Below are 20342 nucleotides of genomic sequence, written 5' to 3'. Positions count from 1 at the left end.
TGACATGCTACACAATAGATATTTACATCCAGGTAAAGAGATTAATTCTTTCAATATATAAATAAACACTTATTTTTTGAATGAGTATTTGATTAAAATTAATATTTACATGAGAGAAATTGTCTGTATATTATATATAAACATGTACTGATAACAAAAGAGATCTGTGATTCTCAAAAAATATGGAAAGTGAAGAAGAATCTATAAATGAAGCATTTGAACAAGATGAGAATGTAGACTATATTGAGATCAGTGGAGATGTTCAAGAATTTACTGAAGTACTCATTGGTGAAGTTCAAAAACGTCCTGCGTTATACGATATTAAATTATCAATCCAAAGCAGAAGTCGAGTAATCGTTAATAAAATATGGCGAGAGATTTTTGAAATCTTTGAAGGTGAATATAAAAAATATAATAAAAATGCATGAGTAAAAGTTATAAACAATTTGCACTAATATTACATTTATTTCAATTATACTTCATAATTTTTTTTCAGAAAATGTGTTTACTTGTATGTTAAAATTTTTATTTATTATAATTTTACATAGGCCAGGTACCAGTCGAAGAATTAAAGAGACGCTGGAAAGTTCAATGTGACAGATACATGAAGATTCGAAGTAATATGAAAAAAACATTACATAGTGGATCATCAGCAGCGGCCAAAAAACGTCTTAACTATAAATATTACGAACTAATGTCATTTTTAGATGATAGTATGGATCAACGAAAGTAAATATATCATATTTTGATTAATATAAAATAAAATTAAAGCTAAAAAATTAATGTTAAAAAAATGAGACGATCATTTTTATTATATTTTATAATTTATTTTAGACATGTGTCGAATATATGTCTTAGTAGAAAATCATAACCGCTTGCTTCATTATCTAATTTTAATATTTCACAATCAAATAACACTTCTCACGTTGAGGGTGCAAACCCATGCAGCGGAATAGCGTAACGCGGAACGAGAGCAGAATCAATAACGAGCATTCCGTGTTTCTAGAGAATCTCGTGATTGGTTCTACTCTCGTTCCGCGTTACGCTATTCCGCTGCATGGGTTTGCACCCTGACAGTCTACTTTCATCGTGTGCTACTCAGGTTCCACCTATACTTACACCACCTTCACCTGAATTTTTGCCGTCTACTACGGGTGCGTTCCACCTAACGTTCGCAATGCTCACTTCGCTCTTCGTGTCGTTCCACTTAACGCTCGCGATGTCTATTGGGCAGTGCTTGTGACCAACTTCAGACCGTTCAAATGAACGCTCGCAATGCTCGCGCTAAAGAGGTGGGTCAACGTGAGCGTTTAACCCACAATGCATTGCTTGATAATTTCGCGCGTCGTACCTAGGATGTAAGGTTAGGGGTTTTAGTCGTAAATACGGTTTGCTTAAATTGGTTATTGTCTCATAGAAAATTGTAATCCAGGTTAAAATGGAAAAGATTTCATTGCATGATAAGGATAATAATAAAGTATATGATTTAATGTTATCTCCTGAAGATGCACACCGTGCTACTACAGGTAAGATAAATAATTATTAATTAAACGATTGTTACGATAGCAAAAAATGTTACGATTATACTTCTTCAAATTAATTATTGCTTTAAAGAAAGTTTATTCATAATTAATTCTTCTTTATTGTATTTTTGGATTAGATCCGACAAGTTCTATTCTCTAATCATGCTTCTCACGGATAAAACACATCTTACAGTACCTTTTCGTAGATCTTTTCAAAGTCCTTTCAAGATCTATGAAAACACAGGACGATGTTTCACCCGCGCATATGCAGAAGCACTAGAAAACTGAACTTGTCGAATTTAACCCAAGAGTAGAGAAAGGTTAAAGTAATAGAGAAGGCTTAATAATTACAAGATTTTGTATTTTAATAATTATATATTTTATTGCTATAGTTTTTATTGTTATACTTTTATGTAATTTAATTTATGATAATCAATTTTTCTAATTTTGTGTAGATATTATCTTTGCTACTACTCTTTTAAATGCAACCATTAAGGATAAAACTATTATTGATCAAAATGAGGAAGTGTCGGAGGACTTAAATATATGTAATACACAGTCTGATTTAATGTCAGAAGCCTATGATATAAACAGTGATATTCAGTCGACACTGTCGACAGACAACAGTGATATTCAGTCGACAGACAACAGTGAAGAGAGTAAGTTTTAAATCTTTAAATGGTTATTTTCTTTAAGGATGTTCTGGCTATACAATCTCAGATAAAAGTGACTGAAATTGATGAAATTCTATGCTTTTATAAGTTAAAATATACATCATATCTTGCTCGTATCGTGTAAAGGACTTAAATAATGACAGTTAATATAATATTTGGCACTACAAATATTCATTTGTAGTGCCAAATATTATATTAACTGTCATTATTTAAGTTCTTTACACGATACGAGCATGATATATTTGTATATTTTACAAGTTTTGTGATTGTTGGCAAAAATTCTACTTTTCCATAAGAACTCATGTAAAATTAAAAGTTGAATAATTCGTGAACTAATTAGAGAATCGACGTCAGGTTTTGCACATGTGTTAAGATAATAAATAGAAATAATTTATTAAATTTTTAAGGTTTTGTCAATGCTAGAACATTAGCGCCAGTACATCCTTAATATCTCTTTTTATTTTAATATTGTGTTTATTTTTAATTTGGTTAATTATTTTTTAACGAGAGATGCTTAATTCTATATTATATGTATATAGATTCTCTATTTCGATGGCCAGATGCATCTGTGCTCCTCTTATTACGAACATATGAGGAGATGGAAGAAAAGTTTACTAATGGAAAATGTTCTCATAAAAAATGTTGGGAATTAATTTCTGAAGTATTGAAGAAAAAGGGATACAATGTTACAGGACCTCAGTGTGCCTCAAAATTTAGAAGTTTGAAAAAGACCTATAAATCGATTAAAGATCATAATTCAAAATCAGGAAATAATCGACGAACATGGCAGCATTTTGAGGTAACCTCTTTTTTACATGATCTCTCCTATAATTTATTATATTTAAAATTAACAAATTTAATTTGATATTAAAAAAAAAATGTATTTTATGTTAATATATGTACATATATATATACATATATGTTTTATTTCTCTGTATGAAAATTTATTTAAATCCATTATTTATAATTTCAAATAGGATTCATATCCAAATCATCTATCAAATTTTGTGTGTGTGTATGTGTCAGTAGATATAATTATATAAATCCTATCTGAAATTATAAATAGAGGATTTTAATAATTTTTTTCATAATTACATAATTTTGTGTTTCAGATTATGGATAACATGTTCTCCAAAAAAGCCTGGTGTAGACCCGTAGCACTTGCTTCATCTACTGGTCAATTAATAAAAAATACTAATGCAGAAGAATGTTCTCCAACTTGCTCAAATTTTTCTGAAGATGATTCTCGGTCTGATAAGGAAAATAATATTCCTAAGAAGAGTATGTCAAATATTAATGAATATATAGTGTGTATGTGTGTGAGTGTGTGTGTGCATGTGATTTTTACTTCAATTAAACAAAAATTTGTATATAAATTCTTGTAAAGGAATTAACTGTTTATATATTAGGTGTGGTAAAAAGAAATCCATTATTTTTCCAATAGATTTCATGCAAAAATAATGGATTTCTTTTTACTACACCTAATATGTATATAGTTTGTAATTGACATACAATTTTGTAGGTTGACCAGATTGTTTGGATTTTGCTTTTTAGTAATATATGAATGATTTATTCCAATTACACCTATTTTAATTCTGTATTTTATTTAGATGTTAAATATTTCCTTTTTTTTCAGGTATAAAAACTAAGATGTCAGTAACAAAACTGTTTGAAGAGAGATTGGCACAAAAACAGGAACATGAATGTAAAAAACAGAAACGTCACAACGAGAGAATGCTTTTAGAAACAAAAATGATTGATGCTCTTACACAATTCTTAAATAAGTAACATTTCTACTTCGTAATACTTATTTAAAAATACTACTTAATAGTTATTATAGATTCTAACAGAAAAATTATTAATATTTTCATTTTTTCTCTTAAAAATTTTCGATTAAAAATCTCTTAATTCTATATTTTTTATTAATTATAATTCTTTATTATTATATTTTTAAGGTATATATGAACTGAAAGTGATATATCTGTTAACTGTGATGTGAAAGATTTCAATAATAGTCCTACTTTTAGTACTCATTTCACAATATTATAATCTAGAGATGGGAAGTATAATGTGTTATAAGTTCAACATTTTGTATGGGAAGTATAATGTGTTACACACACATAAACACACAAGTTCAACATTTTGTATGCGAGGACGTAAGATGCGTTTCCGTTTTTCCTTTCTTAATAATTCCCATTCTTCAATTATACCAGAAGGTTCGCGGGTTATCGCCGTGTCTTTCTTCATTATTGATGCCAACGTTTCGTGAATCATGCCGTTCACTTTATCAGCATCAGCGCACCCCTTGCCCTGATAAAGTGAACGGCATGGTTCACGAAACGTTGGCATCAATAATGAAGAAAGACACGGCGATAACCCGCGAACCTTCTGGTATAATTGAAGAAAATACCCGTGAAAGCCTCAAAAGCATAATTCCCATTCTTCATCAGAACTTGAATCACTTTCCGAACTGATATCTTTCAACAATAATGTTACACAAACAGTATAATTAATGACTTAAATTGTTTTCTAAGTGAACTTTTTAGGTAAATTTCATATACTTTTGTCTGAACGTTTATGAACAATTGTAACGTTATAACCAAATTGTTTTCATAAAAGTAACGTTAATGCTAACGGTGCACTGAAAGAAGAATTACTTCCTATCTCTGCTATAACTGCTAGAATATATTTTTTTTATAGTTCAGAATATAATAGTTTATATTTATAGTTTAGAATGATCAATAAAGATTAATATTATTTTCACATTTTAAAGAACTAAGTATTTCTTATGTAAAGGATTGTTTTTAATTTTATATTGCTTATATTTAATTTATTCTTAGTTCACACTCTATATTTATAGTTATTATTAGATTTTTAAGATAACACAAAATATGGGTGATATATTTGTGCTGTGAATTTTGATCTCAGTTACTTATCTAGCAAATATCTTTATTACTTTATATACGATATAATATCTACATTTGTTTATTATGTTACTTTAGTTTTTGTACACAGTAATAATTACAAATATAATATATGTTTATACGAAGTTAAAGTTTAATTAAATTCTCTTTGTAACATATTCATAATCATGTTTCTTTTATAAACTCCATTATTATTTGCTTGCCTTTGATCAATATGATCTTGTGCTGAAGTATCTGAAGCTGATATTAACGGTATTATTTCGAGTTCATCTCTATTCAGTATACAAATATTGTGAATAACACAGCATGCAACTATATATTCAGCCATGAGATCAATTCTGGTCATAGGCAAGCAATGCAACAAACTTCTCAATCGTCCTTTTAATAAAGCAAAACACCTTTCAACTACTACTCGTGCAGAGGATTGACAAAAATTATAATGCTTTTGGGCAGCACTCAAATGTCCATTATCTTTATATGGTACTAGTAAATGTTCGTGTAATGCATAGGCAGAATCTCCTACTAAATGACTGTCTGATGGAAACTTTTCTTCATTATTCAGATATGTTGCCACTTCTGATTGTCTAAATATTCTCTGATCGTGCACAGAACCAGGATGACCCACATAACAATGAGTTATAAGTGCTTTATAATCACACACAACCTATAATAAGAAAAGAAATTGAAAATAAAACAAATTAACACATTTATTTAGCAGAACGTTTATTTAATTTTACAGGTAAAAGTATTCTGTGGTAAAATTAGACTATTTCTTTTGATATAAAACAAATATTTTCAAAATAAACATGGCTAATAAATAATGATAATATAATGTATTATATAACTAAAAAACTACTATTATAAATGGTTTTTTAAATACCTGAAGCTGAATAGAGTGATACCCTTTTCGGTTGATGTAATCTACTGCGTTTTCTTTAGGTGCTACTATTTGTATGTGCGTTCCATCTATAGCACCAATTGTGTTAGGGAACTTACTATTTTCTTTAAATTTATTTATTACTGCTTGTGCTTCTTCACCTGATGGCCATGATATAAATTGATGAGCTCTTTTAAACAGTGCTCGTGTTACCCTCCTAACAGCTCTCAAACCTGTAGCTCTTCCTACATTGAAGCGATCGCAGATAGATCTGTAAATATATAAAAAAAATTAAAAGTAAATGTAAATACTTGCATATTAAATGAAAAACATAATACACATAATATACAATATAATAAAAGTAATAATCGTACCTATACGAATCCATTGTAGCCATTTTCCACAAGGCAATAAAAAATTGTTTTCTCGGTGAAATTGTTTCACATCCTTTTGTCCTCCGCACAAGATCTTCCGAAATTATATATAATATATATTCAAACGTTGCTCGTTTCAATCTAAAAACAAGTTATATTTACTTTTATAATTTTATTATTATATATATTATTATATATTATATTATTATTAATATTATTCTCTAATATTATTGTATTTTATATGCAACAATAGCAACTACAAAAGTTACACAAATAATAGTCTTTTTTAGATAATGTAATAAGATAATCACAATATTTAAAATTTTTTTACATATAATATTCTTTTATATTTTTGTGATTATTTTTATTTTAATTCATAATTATAATATAAAATTCATTAATATGATCAAAATAAACTCCATCAAGATAAATATAATTTTAAAAAACAAGATATTACCTAAAATGACTTTTAAAGTCTTCGTTTGAATACATTTCAATTACAAGTTCCACATTTTGTATACGAGGACGTAAGATGCGTTTCCGTTTTTCCTTTCTTAATAAATCCCATTCTTCATCAGAACTCGAATCACTTTCCGAACTTATATCTTTCAACAATAATGTTGCACAAACAGCAATGTTTTCGACCATCTTCTTCTTCTTATTTAATTAACGCCTTCAAACAATGCAATAGGAGGTCGATACGGCCAGATCACGTCTACATTTTTTATTGCCTTGTGAAAAATGGCTACAAAACCGTACAAAAATATAAAAACGAACGGGTTATGCAATGCTCGCCTGCGTCTGCCTGCGTTTACGGCGTCGTCACATTGCAAAACGCGCATCATAAGCGTCATAACGCTCAAGATAATCGTTCCACTTACCTGTTACACTCACACTAGTGGCAACTAGTGGAACAGACGATTGCAGCGTTAAGAGCGTGAGCGTTGTGAACGTTAGGTGGAACGCACCCTAAATGGCCTGAAGTTTACGTAATGAATAATATTACTGCTTCAAGTACTATTGGAAAATGTCGTGAAATTTTTGCTAGATTCGGTATTCCACGAATGCTAGTTACAGATAATGGTAGAACATTCATATCGCAAGATTTTCAAAATTTTATTAAAGCAAATGGAATTATCCATAGGCTGACAGCTCCTTATCACCCGGTAACCAATGGTGCAGCGGAAAGATTCGTACAAACATTGAAACAATGGTTGCGTAAAACAAACTTAGAAAAAGAAAATGTAAAATGCAGCGTTCAAAAGTTTTTGTTTCATTACCGTATTACTCCATTTCCGGAATTAAAACAATCACCCGCCGAAATCATGTTCGGACGAAAATTGCGAAATCGGTTGGATTTATTATCTCCAAAAGAAATGGAAATAAAAAACAAACCAGTGGAGAGTAATGAAACAAGAAATTTCCAAGTAGGAAATAAAATCGCAGCACGTGAATATTTAAATAAAAAAGCAAAATGGCGTTTCGGTATAGTTTACAGGAAATTAGGAAAGTTACATTATTTAATAAGATTAGAGAATGGAAAAATCTGGAAAAGACACGTAAATCAATTACGTCTAAATGAACAAAACTCTGATAATAATAAATCGCAAGAGACGATGGATAGATTTAACTATTCAAATTCCGACTTAGAGAAGTCAGAAATTAAGTCGGGTGGAGAGAGACCGGGTACAGAGACAAATGATGAAGCCATAAGTAGCACCGTCCACATTTCGCCTGAGGAAGGGACAGGAGAGGATACATGCGAACAAATAGCCTTGCCTATCGAGGAAACTGATAAGCGCGCGGGGGAACTAGTTCGAAACGAACGTCCCAAACGAAATAGAAGGGAACCGGATCGGTACTCAGATTTTCTATACTCACATTAAAATAAAAATAAAAGGAACCTTATAAATAATTATTGTTTCAGATTAGTTTAGAGTTAAGATGGTATAATAGGGGTGATGAAGTTGAAATTAAGGTATGTGTTGCGTTTGAGTTATTGATTTGTTTTCTTGATACGTAAAATTAAGGAATTTCTGTAAAAAAAAAAGGGAAGAGCTGTTATGTATTCGGATTTATAAGACGCGCCATGTATAAGAGAGCAGTGCTTAGTTTGCGACATGTGGCGCTGAAGCAAGTGACGTGGTGTGCGTGTGTGTGCGTATGCTGCGCGGAGCAGCACTCCGTTTACCGGCTTGGAGCAGAAAGCATGTGTGTGTATACAGGAGAGTTAGATTTCTGAAATATAGTCAAGTCCGTAGTATATTACTTTATCGGCGTACTTATTGAATTCCTTGCTGAATTTGAACCCTGGAATAAATATAATACTTACACATATATGTATATTTATCCTTCTATTTATCATTGATGGAGGGGATGAATGCGACGCATGCGCACAACGTTCAAAGTACATTGAGAAAGAGAGAGAAGTAAATATACTTCGGGAATACCCGCACCGTGGTTCTGGGACATGGACTTCTCTCTCATCTAGCCATATAGTAGTATTACATATATGATTCAGAGTGTCGCTTTACCCATGATATAAACACAAGGGTATGCTCATCCGGTGGACGAATTTAGAAAGCCTTTGCGCATCACTCAGTTTACGTCACATTCGGCTACTTTCGGATGCTTTCGGAAGCTTTCGGACTCTGAGTGCCAATGAAATATGGGCTGCCGTATTTATGATATTCGTTAAAGCGGTAAAGTAAGCAAGAGTTTTTATTGAAAATAATGGCTGTTTGTGCAGTAAAAGTCTGCAATAATTATTATCGAAAAACGGTAAGAATGAAAGGAGAGGAAATAAAATATTTCAGGTTTCCTAAAGACCCTGAAATTGCTGCAAAATGGATCGAAATGTGCGAGGAAAATGTAAATTTAACGCATGGTAAGGTTGAAATATTGCATATTAACGCATAAACAAATTGATAGTGTAAATGTAAATAACTAATCTGGTTAGGTTAACTTTTTACAATCAAACAAAAATATCACGAAACTCTTGGTGAAAATTTGTCAGAATTTTTACATGAATTAAAACGCTTTCAGAAGTATTGAGAAAGAATACACTTTTTCTTATAATTTTTTATTATATGTGAATTCGTATAAACATTCGTATAAACAAATCTAGATTTTAAATTCTTTATTAAAAATATTTTTAAATTATATGAAAAATTTTCACCAAGAGCACTGACAATTTCATCGATTAATACTATTGTACAATTCCACCTTATTTATTTATGTATTTATTTATGCTGAAACAATAGAGGATAATAATAAGGGCAACTCTGAGAGTCAACGAAACATTACAAATTAAATTTTCCTGTATATAAAAATTTTGAATTTAATTAAATTTCGTATGCATACATGACATGTTTCGGCTCCTTGATTGAGCCTTCTTCAAATGTAATGATTATCAAAATTTCTTAATAAATATAGTCATTACTTGTATTATATATACACGTTATACTTATTATATTACATATTAGTTATTATATATACACATATACCTGCAATTGTTTTTTTATTCATTTCATCGTCCATTCCTCAAAAATAAGTTACAAAAGAATCTTAAATGATCATTATATGTATATATTTTTTTTGTAAAGAGAGCACAATGAAAGTTTTTTGCTAATTGCGTATTTCTACAATAAATAATGTGAATTGCTTTTCAAGAAAAGTATTAATTGTTACTAAAAGTGTAAAATCACCTTCCTTTATATAAATTATTTCACAATTTATATAATGGAAGATGATTTCTTTTTTATTTTTTGAAATTATTTGTGATACGATTAGAATAAATTATTTGAATTTTTTCGAGAAATCACGTTTTCAAAGTCAATCTTATTAGAAAATACCGTAATTCAATACTGTATGTAGAAGTACTAAGCAAATGCATTTTGAATTTGCCGCTTAATGTGACGTAGACTGAGTGACATTTCTGATTGGTTGTCTGGAACTATCATGCGCGTGAGCATACCCTTGTCTTTATACCATGGCTTTACCCATCTCTCCACTATTTCTCCCATCACTCACTCGGGAATGTTTACCACTGCACGTACGAGCACCATCGCAGTTGCAATGAAAAGACTATAAATGTGATACATTAACACCTAATACATGTGAATCTAAATACAGTTATCAGAAAGAAATTACATTATTATATTTTTTATATTAATACTGTATTTCATAAAATCATATTTTCTAAAATGACTGGTCGTTCTGCACCAGACTGCAATAATTCTGCAATGAAGGGTTATATTATGAAAGTTTCCTCGTAATTCTGAAAAAAGAGCAAAATGCGCAGCGAATGTAGGTCGACTTAAATTTGATGCCATGACTATTTCCGGTTTTTGCTGAAAAATGGTATCACCGACCTAACCTTATTGACGTTATTTCGCGACTCTGATTAGAGGGTCTCTAATTGCGCATAATGGCGGAGATCCGAAATCTCAACCAATCAGAGATTCGGTAATTTGTCCGGCGCGAGTACGAAGTTCATAAAGTAAAATAAACATGAAAAAATATCTCTATAAATAACATTATATTCCCTCTGAATTATCTTTCTTTTTTTATGCATTTGAGGAAAAAAGGTTTACATATAAGGAAACTTGTAAAGAACTTGTTCTATTCAATAATACATTTTCCAGGAAAAACAGGATGTCTACGGATTTGATCGGAGAAAATTCATTGACATTCCCTGATTGTAAAAAAGTTCCTTGACTTTTTCGTCTTTTTTTAGTCCTTTCCTTTCCTATTTCTTTTCATAATTATTAGAGAATCTTTTCCAAGACAAAATGAATACTAAGTAAATATAATATTAATTAAGAACTTATATGTAATACAGTGATCTTCATTAGAATAAAAAATTTAGGAAATATAATGTTTTTTATAGTCGATAATATTCACACTGAACGTGTTTTTGAAGTATGTTTACAGGCTTCCAGCCACTGCTTCCTCAGTTCCGGCTTTTTGGGGAAAGAAAACATATTTATTTTCTCTTTACCGCGACCACACTCTTATTTCTACAATTGATGATAACACAGTACGTCGGCATAATGCAATCGAAATTGTCATATATACACACAAAATATCTTGACTGTGTGCTTACAACATTAATGTTTATATCATACGACGATGCGACTGTTCCGTTGGCCATAATTAGAGACCCTCTAACAGAGACTGGCCATCAGGGGGCCACTTTTGATTGGTCCGCCATTTCCTAGCGATTCCCGCTCGTATTGAAATTTCAATTACTGCATTTACTTGGAATGTAAATAGTATGTAATGATAAATATTATAGAAATATTAAAACCGTGCTTTTTACATCAATATAAATAATATACGTTAAATAAAAAAAAACATGTCAAGTTTTATCGTCAGTTATATACATCTTTATCTTTAAATAACTTTGTTATAATAGCTGTTTTTTGACATTTATGATTTAATTTTTGACTTTGTTATTAAATTTTAAACATTGACTCTTATATTGTCTTCGTTCTTTTTGTTTATACGTTAAATAATTTCTATATTTAATATTCTCTCTTTCTTAATTCCATTAAATCTTTTTCAAATAAAATTAAAGTAAGATTAGGAAATTAGTGACAAAAGTACAAACACTTAACATTTGTAAAATTTATTTAAAAAAGGTGTGTACCAACGATTTACTGTCATATCTTCTATTAATATTAGTATTTTTCTTACTTAATGTTCTTAATTTGAATACGACAAACTTTCTAATAATTTTAGGAAACAATTGATAATTTAAAACATGTTTAGCCGTAACCTGACTAAAGACAGATATTAAATAATTTTTCCAGAATTGTGCAGTGCAACCACTCATTTTTATTGTTATTATTTTGTACTGAGCAAAAACCACGAACATAACCTTGAATCAACTCAAATCAACTTGAATAAACGATCACATACGAACGCACATATTCATGTGAGTGAAAGAGTGAAATGGCCTATATTTCTCTCTCACTTGTAGGATTTCGCTAGGAAATGCCGGACTCGCCTGATGGCCAGTCTCTGTTAGAGGGTCTTTAGCCATAATCAGACAAATTGCCCAAACTTTGGTCGGCTGACATACCCCCACTCCTCTCAATCCACTGCGCATTCACCGGAGTGGTCCACCTTATATACTTTCACCATGCTCTATTCTTTAACGGATATATAACAACTGCGACTTTTGCAACCTTTCACACAACACGTCGGCATTATTAATCATTACTTATTAATTTATTTTTAATTGTTATTTATTATTTCTTACTTAATTTTTTCAAATCATGTAATAAGCGCGCGAATATATATATATATATATATATATTGTTGTAAAATGGCGGAAAATGAGGTCAGCGCGTTGCTATGCGCAAACTTGTCTTAGTTACGATTACGAGCACACCATGTTTTCTTTCATCATGGAACAGAATAAACACAGATATTTAAACACGAATAAATATACAGTGGTAAAAATGGGTTGCTTATATATACACATGTACCTATACATATATACATACCTACATATTAATATATGTATATGTATATCCTTGCCATGCGTCAGCGTATCCGTGGCAACTAAGAATGCGTTGTATGTACATTCATCATTCTAGTTAAAAATGACAGTTGTTAAAATTATCTCTAAAATAAATAAAATGTTGAGCAAATTAACGAATCGTGTACAAAGTTGTCTTTTCGAAACAACAATTACATAATTCCAGATTTAATTTTCACGTAATTAAATCTATTATACCAGAAATTATTAGTCGTAGCAATTGTTTTTCTACGACCAGTGTATAGCTACAGTTACACAATCAACTAATATTTATATAGTTCATTTTCACTGCCTAGTATAATTTTACCGAAGTGTTGTGCAATCCATGAATTCGTCAAGAGATCTCAATTGTGTAGGAATAAAATCGCATTTAAAGCAAGAAATGCATTGTCAACTAAACAAATAAATGTTGAATTATGCTCTTTAATTTTAAATTTTTAAATAAGTATTAAAAATTCAGTCTTGTGAGAAGAAAGATTAATTCAAAATAAAATTTAAAAATAACAAAAACATTTCTTTTAAACACTGACTAAGAAAAAGTATAATTAAAAGATATCATTAGCATGATTAGCACATCGACGCATGGATACTAATTACAGAGCAAATATCGCAAAGTGGCTACCACTTTCTGATGGTGCCCTCGACAAATGGCTCATAGATGCTTCTCGTTTGGATGAGAAAATGAGAAAACTTGCTGGATGCATAGCTTTAATCATCGAAGATCCTGCGGAGGCTCACACCTGCGATCAAGAGGTCTTCTTTACAGAGAGAATGTTTTCTCTTATGTTATCAATAAATATATAAAATGATAAATATATAAAATAATAGTTAACTATGTAAACACTTAATTGTTTTGTGTATTTTCCAGATGTTTGAGGAAGTGATAGACAGCTTAGAGGAATTAACAGAGAGTTATAAATTGACGTGCAATATGGAGGAATTAAGCAGTCATCCAATATATAAATATAAAATAAATCACCTATCAATACTATTAAAGCACAAACTAAACGTGATCGCAAAATTCACCCAAGATTTAATTAATGATATTGTTGATTGCAAAAATGATGAAAACATAAGAATAGTGTTTAGGTGAAAGTTAAATGGAAATAATTCTTTCTATTACATTCCCTGCTTAAAATTTTCTATAGAAAACTATTAAGAAAATTCTATAGTTTTTAATGAGCGTTTTGAATCGGTAAATCCCAATCCGCAATAGTTTTCTATTATTATACTCATAGAATCTTATTGATAACTGTAGAGCTTCTATAGTCGCTCTCGTGCGCTACTATAGAAACTATTAAAAACTATAAATACCTATACAAACTCTATATGTTCCTATAGTTTTTTATAGAAAATTTTAAGCAGGGTTAATTATATATTATTGCTTTAAGTTCGTCATTACTTTATTTTTACTGCTTTTTGATTAAAGAATCAATTTTTTTCTGTAGACCTTTTTCTAAGTACATTTAAATTTTTCTAACACTGCCAAATCCTTTAACAATATAATGAGCAAATTGTAGATTGGTAAATGGTTACAACAAAATTCTTGATGTAAATCGAGACATATCAGATTTGTCTGTCAATGTCTTTTACAATGATTGCCCATCTATGCTGGAGCCTTTGAAGAAACTCTCTGTTACCAAAATATTGCAAGTATGTAGTCTAATATTTATATTATATGTGTAACTTACAGTAATCAAAAATTAATATTTTTTTTAAATAAATAAGATTAAAGTTCAATACAGTATTATGATAATAATTTTAGATATTAGCAAAGAACAGAGCAGAGGATTCTTGTCACGAACTTATTGACTGCCTTTTAGCAAATTATGAACCTCATGAAAAAATCGAGCCTATATCTACAACAAATGATGTAGACGTTTCAGAAAGTTCCAGTATTGAAATCTATCGGTCAGTTTGCATCAGTATTATTATCGTTCCAAAGTATAATCTTGTATAAAATAATAAATCTTTATATATACATATATATATATGTGTGTGTGTACATAATATGTATATCGTCTATATATATATGTATACATACATACATATATATATACATACCATATATATCGATCTTTTTATATTATATATTTTTAAAAATTAATAAAGTGTAACGGGCAACGAGCCAAATTAAAACGATAAAATTCAAAAGAAACAAAGACATATTAAATAAACAATAAACAAGTAATAAAACAAATATTTCGACATCGATAGAGACACTCTCAATGTTAACAAAAATTATATAGATTATAATAACGGAAATTTTACAATAAAAGATTCTTATATGTTGTGTTATAAATTCGGATACTTGAACAATTGAAGTCAATTATAAACGTCAGATAAAGAATATGGTTGTCTATTATGTAAAATGTGTTTGTCAGTCAAAAGGTTGCAATGATAAAACAGTGAAACAATATTATCTAAACAGCATCGCAGTATAAGGAAAAAATCACAATAAAGTTAAAATGTCGTCACAAAGAAAAATAATTAAAATAATGATACAATTTATAAAAAATCTTAATAAATATATATAAATTAGTTATGGACTCTTTTTCTTCAAAACAAATAAACAATCATAAATTAAAGATTCAACCGCAGTTAACAATGCGAAATTTTTTAATCTTACAATTAACATGAAGAATACCAATCGAACGTTTCAGTCTGTGATTTAGACCATCTTCAGCGACAAGGCAATAATAAAACAATACTTCAAATACTCCGAGTAGAATGCAAATTGTAGAAACAATTATTGTTGACTGACAAAATGTTCTTGTGCACCAACTAGAAGTAAATTCATCGTTGATATGTGGAGATGTGTAATAAAATTTTAAAAAGTTAGAAATATGTCTGTGAAAAAAACCGTTAACACACAAAGAATCTATTAGGATCAAATTATTACATTAATCTATTCAAGATTGTTCAGAAAAAATTATTAAAGAAATTCTTTTACACTTACCCCTGTTGGCAGACAAAAACGTTATTTCACAAATTAAATTCATAATTTAATCATATTAGAATGTCTGACTATAACGTATGTGTCCCGTATTCATCAGAAAGAAACGATGCAATGAGGAACCGTTAAAATAAACGACAACAAAAAGATGGCTTAGGTCAAATCACTGTTGTCAATTTATTTAAAATATCCGCGTATATGACCGATTAAGACCTTCTGTGTCAGTTTTCAAATTCAGACCGTTATTTTGAGATTTAATGTAAAGCATTTCAGAAATCAATCGCTTGTGGTAAAAATTTTCACAATCCATAATTTCCACGCTATTCCATTCGAAATCATGTTTCTGCTGCAACCTATGGTTAGTAATAACAGATCTGGAAGATGTATTTCTCCGTATATGACTGCGATGTTCGTTTACTCTCGTTTTTAACATTCTTTTTGTCTGACCAACATAAGTAGCCTCCAGAGTTGGGTAGTAACTAGTTAAAAAGTTAAAAGTTAAAAAAAAAGTTAAAAAGTTAAAAACTTTTAACTTAACTTAGTTAATTTTAAATGCATTAAATTTTAACTTAACTAAGTTACTTTTAAACGTTAACTTTTTAACTTTCTTTTTAAGTTAAAAAATTTTTTTAATCTCTTTTAAATATCTTAGAAAAATAATAAGATATAATAAGACTAAGGCCGGAATCCATAGTTCGAACATAGTGGAAATCTCAAGGAATGTCTTAAGATGCTAATACGGCTCTCTGATTGGCTCATGCACTAGTTTAATACCATCTCGAATCTTGAGTAACGTCTATGAATTCCGTCCTACGAGCGTATATTCTGTTCATAATTTAAAACCATCTTAAGTAATTTCTTAAGATGCTAATACAGCCCTCTCTAATTGGCTTATGCGGTTATGCTTTATGTCATAAACCTTAGTCCGGATCTACAATAAGTGTTTTAAGCATTAGGTCATAAGAAATTGACTAATTACAGTCAAATATTCTTCTCATATTCGAATTTAATTGATCAATTTCTTATGGCCTAGGACTTATTAAAAAGTAAACCTAATAATCTATATCGTAGTTATTTAATCTCATTTTAAGAAAAATTAGGATATTTTAATCTAAAAAATAATTTTATTCAGAATTAATTTTTTTCTCAGCTTGAGTTAGTTTAATATTGACTGAAACGTTTTTTAAATTTAATATTGACTTAACTTACGGTTAATTTTTATATTCCTTTAACTTTTATCTTAACTTTATTAATTTTGTAAAGCAATTGACTTTAACTTTATTCAGTTAAGAAAAAGCATTAACTTACCCAACCCTGGTAACATCACAACCATTACATTGAATTTTATATACAATATACTTTTTCATAATATAATGTGGAAGTGCGTCTTTCTGTACTTTGATGAAATTACTCAATTTATTGATGCTAAAAAATGCGACTCTGTGATTTATACCATTGATGCACGCAATGCTTCTAAAATTGTTAGAAATTCCCATTACATAAAGGATGGTGAACCAACTAGTATTATCTTTTCTGATATTATTGTTAACAACTTTAGGTTGTAATGGTTTATCCATAATTGTATAAATTCTTTTCTTAACTTTTTTAAAAACAAAGTCCAATGGATAGTCATTAAGCATCTATATATCAATAACAAACTTCAAATTTTTCTTATGAAATTCTGAAAGTAAAAAAACGTCTTGTCAACTAATTCATAAATTACACTTATTTTTTTAGAAAGAGGGTGCTGAGACCAAAAATACAAAATTCTGCCCGAATATGTAGGTTTTTGAAACCAGTCAAATTGTATAAAATTATTTTTTATTATCATGGTAGTATGCAGGAAATTAATTCTGTCACCACCTATTTCAATGGTAATTGTAATGAAACTTGGATGAAAACTATTAAAATTTTGTAGAATCGTATCTATTTGTTCCCTGGGTACCGCCAAGACAATGTCATCAACGTATCTATAATAAAACGGGATGTGGAAATAAAATGTACTGAACACCTCCCTCTCCAGGTCCTGCATAACCAAATTAGCCAAAACTGGAGATAGAGGAGAACCCATAGGTGTCCCATAACTGTGCTTATAAATCTGTCCGTCAAAAAAATAAAAAAAGATGATTCAAGAATCATTTTAACTGCTTCTATAAATTCAGTTTTTGGAATAGAGCAATTGGTTGATAAATAATTCCATCTATTGGAAATCGATTTTAAAGCTTCATCACAATGGATATTCGTGAATAATGAGATCACATCTAGAGAGATTAAGATGTAACCTTCTTCAATTCTTGTGTTAGATAATTTCCTAACCAATTCAAAACTATTGTTTATGTGACTAAAAGATCTTGGTATTCTATTAATAATTTGTTTGTGTAAAAATGTGGCAAATGAGTGAAAAGGACTTCCAATAGATGAAATAATGATTCTGAATGGGCATCTTAGGTTTATGAACCTTGGGTAAGCCGTAACCTCTAAGAAGAGTTTCTTCATTGCATCTAAGACGTTTTAACAGTCCTCCGTGATGTATTTATTATTCTTCCATTTTGTAATTAATTTCTTAAGATTATTTAACATTTTATTAGTGGGATCTTTAGGAGATTTTATATAAGTATTGACATCGCTGAGCATATTTCATTAACTTTTTCTATATAAAATTCTTTATTAAGAGTCACAGTTACATTGCCCTTATCTGCTTTAGTTAATATCAAGTTCCTATTCCCTCTAAATGAATAAAAAAATCTTGATAAATATATATAAACTAGTTATGGACTCTTTTTGTTCAAAACAAATAAACAATCATAAATTAAAGATTCAAACGCAGTTAACAATGCGAAATTTTTTAATCTTACAATTAACATGAAGAATTCCAGTCGAATATTCTATTTTGTGTTCATAAAATTTTCAGAAATTAAGGAGTTCAATGTATCAATAAATTATTTACATTTTCTCGTGCGAGAATAAATGAACAATTGTTTGACAGACTTAGTTGGCTAAAAAAAAAACAAACAATTTTTTAAGAGAGAATAGGAACTTGATATTAACTAAAGCAGATAAGGACAATGTAACTATGACTCTTAATAAAGAATTTTATATAGAAAAAGTTAATGAAATATGCTCAGCGATGTCAATAGTAATATAAAATCTTCTAAAGATCCCACTAATAAAATGTTAAATAATCTTAAGAAATTAATTATAAGATGGAAGAATAATAAATACATCACGGAGGACTGTTAAAACGTCTTAGATGCAATGAAAGAACTCTTCTTAGAGGTTACGGCTTACCCAAGGTTCATAAACCTAAGATGCCCATTCAGAATCATTATTTCATCTATTGGAAGTCCTTTTCACTCATTTGCCACATTTTTACACAAACAAATTATTAATAGAATACCAAGATCTTTTAGTCACATAAACAATAGTTTTGAATTGGTTAGGAAATTATCTAACACAAGAATTGAAGAAGGTTACATCTTAATCTCTCTTAGTTGTCAATCTAACAAAAAGTGATATTATCGTGGTAGTTGTTTAGAGTTGCGTTGTAAGTCTGAAGAAAAATTTCGGCACGCGATTAGGAGACTACATACACGGTATATAATATTCACACAATGATAATAAAACACTAACATCCTGTTCCAAGACTCGATTAGGCATTTTCACTTTCTATGATTTTAAATCTTACGAGTCTATTGATATCATCATTCAATTTATATATTTAATTTCTCTAGATGTGATCTCATTATTCACGAATATCCATTGTGATGAAGCTTTAAAATCGATTTCCAATAGATGGAATTATTTATCAACCAATTGCTCTATTCCAAAAACTGAATTTATAGAAGCAGTTAAAATGATTCTTGAATCATCTTTTTTTTATTTTTTTGACGGACAGATTTATAAGCACAGTTATGGGACACCTATGGGTTCTCCTCTATCTCCAGTTTTGGCTAATTTGGTTATGCAGAACCTTGAGAGGGAGGTGTTGAGTACATTTTATTTCCACATCCCGTTTTATTATAGATACGTTGATGACATTGTCTTGGCGTAACCCAGGGAACAAATAGATACGATTCTACAAAATTTTAATAGTTTTCATCCAAGGTTACAATTTACCATTGAAATAGGTGGTGACAGAATCAATTTCCTGCATACTACCATGATAATAAAAAATAATTTTATACAATTTGACTGGTTTCAAAAACCTACATATTCGGGCAGAATTTTGTATTTTTGGTCTCTGCACCCTCTTTCTAAAAAAATAAGTGTAATTTATGTATTAGTTGACAAGACGTTTTTACTTTCAGAATTTCATAAGAAAAATTTGAAGTTTGTTATTGATATATAGATGCTTAATGACTATCCATTGGACTTTGTTTTTAAAAAAGTTAAGAAAAGAATTTATACAATTATGGATAAACCATTACAACCTAAAGTTGTTAACAATAATATCAGAAAAGATAA

General features: G+C 29.6%; 2 protein-coding genes across 2 annotated transcripts; one reads left to right on the top strand and one right to left on the bottom strand.

Moving 5' to 3' along the window:
* Positions 1-1406: 1406 nt before the first annotated feature.
* Positions 1407-3985, top strand: LOC108781161 (uncharacterized). Its single transcript, XM_018549075.1, has 5 exons — positions 1407-1526; positions 1979-2182; positions 2737-2996; positions 3310-3478; positions 3834-3985. Exons 1-5 carry the CDS (start codon positions 1439-1441, stop codon positions 3983-3985), a joined length of 873 nt encoding a protein of 290 aa, XP_018404577.1. The 5' UTR covers positions 1407-1438.
* Positions 3986-5254: 1269 nt separating this feature from the next.
* On the bottom strand, positions 5255-7113 carry LOC108781160 (putative nuclease HARBI1). The gene is made up of 4 exons (XM_018549073.1): positions 6830-7113; positions 6373-6513; positions 6002-6269; positions 5255-5785 (listed from the first exon to the last, which is right to left on the bottom strand). The coding sequence occupies exons 1-4, from the start codon at positions 7018-7020 to the stop codon at positions 5255-5257; spliced, it is 1131 nt and encodes a 376-aa protein (XP_018404575.1). The 5' UTR covers positions 7021-7113.
* Positions 7114-20342: the final 13229 nt, after the last annotated feature.

Source organism: Cyphomyrmex costatus, unplaced genomic scaffold (genome assembly GCF_001594065.2).
Source record: "Cyphomyrmex costatus isolate MS0001 unplaced genomic scaffold, Ccosl1.0 scaffold763, whole genome shotgun sequence".
Lineage (NCBI taxonomy): Eukaryota > Metazoa > Arthropoda > Insecta > Hymenoptera > Formicidae > Cyphomyrmex > Cyphomyrmex costatus.
The sequence above is the reverse complement of the archived record's forward strand: the minus strand, read 5'-3'. Positions and strand labels throughout refer to the sequence as shown.

Coding starts and splice junctions, on each gene's coding strand:
- LOC108781161 (XM_018549075.1), top strand. CDS start 1,439: ATGGAAAAGATTTCATTGCATGATAAGGATAATAATAAAGTATATGAT. Junction 2,183..2,736: donor GACAGACAACAGTGAAGAGA/GTAAGTTTTAAA, acceptor ATATGTATATAG/ATTCTCTATTTCGATGGCCA. Junction 2,997..3,309: donor GAACATGGCAGCATTTTGAG/GTAACCTCTTTT, acceptor TTTGTGTTTCAG/ATTATGGATAACATGTTCTC.
- LOC108781160 (XM_018549073.1), bottom strand. CDS start 7,020: ATGGTCGAAAACATTGCTGTTTGTGCAACATTATTGTTGAAAGATATA. Junction 6,270..6,372: donor GCTACAATGGATTCGTATAG/GTACGATTATTA, acceptor ATATATTTACAG/ATCTATCTGCGATCGCTTCA. Junction 5,786..6,001: donor ATCACTCTATTCAGCTTCAG/GTATTTAAAAAA, acceptor TTCTTATTATAG/GTTGTGTGTGATTATAAAGC.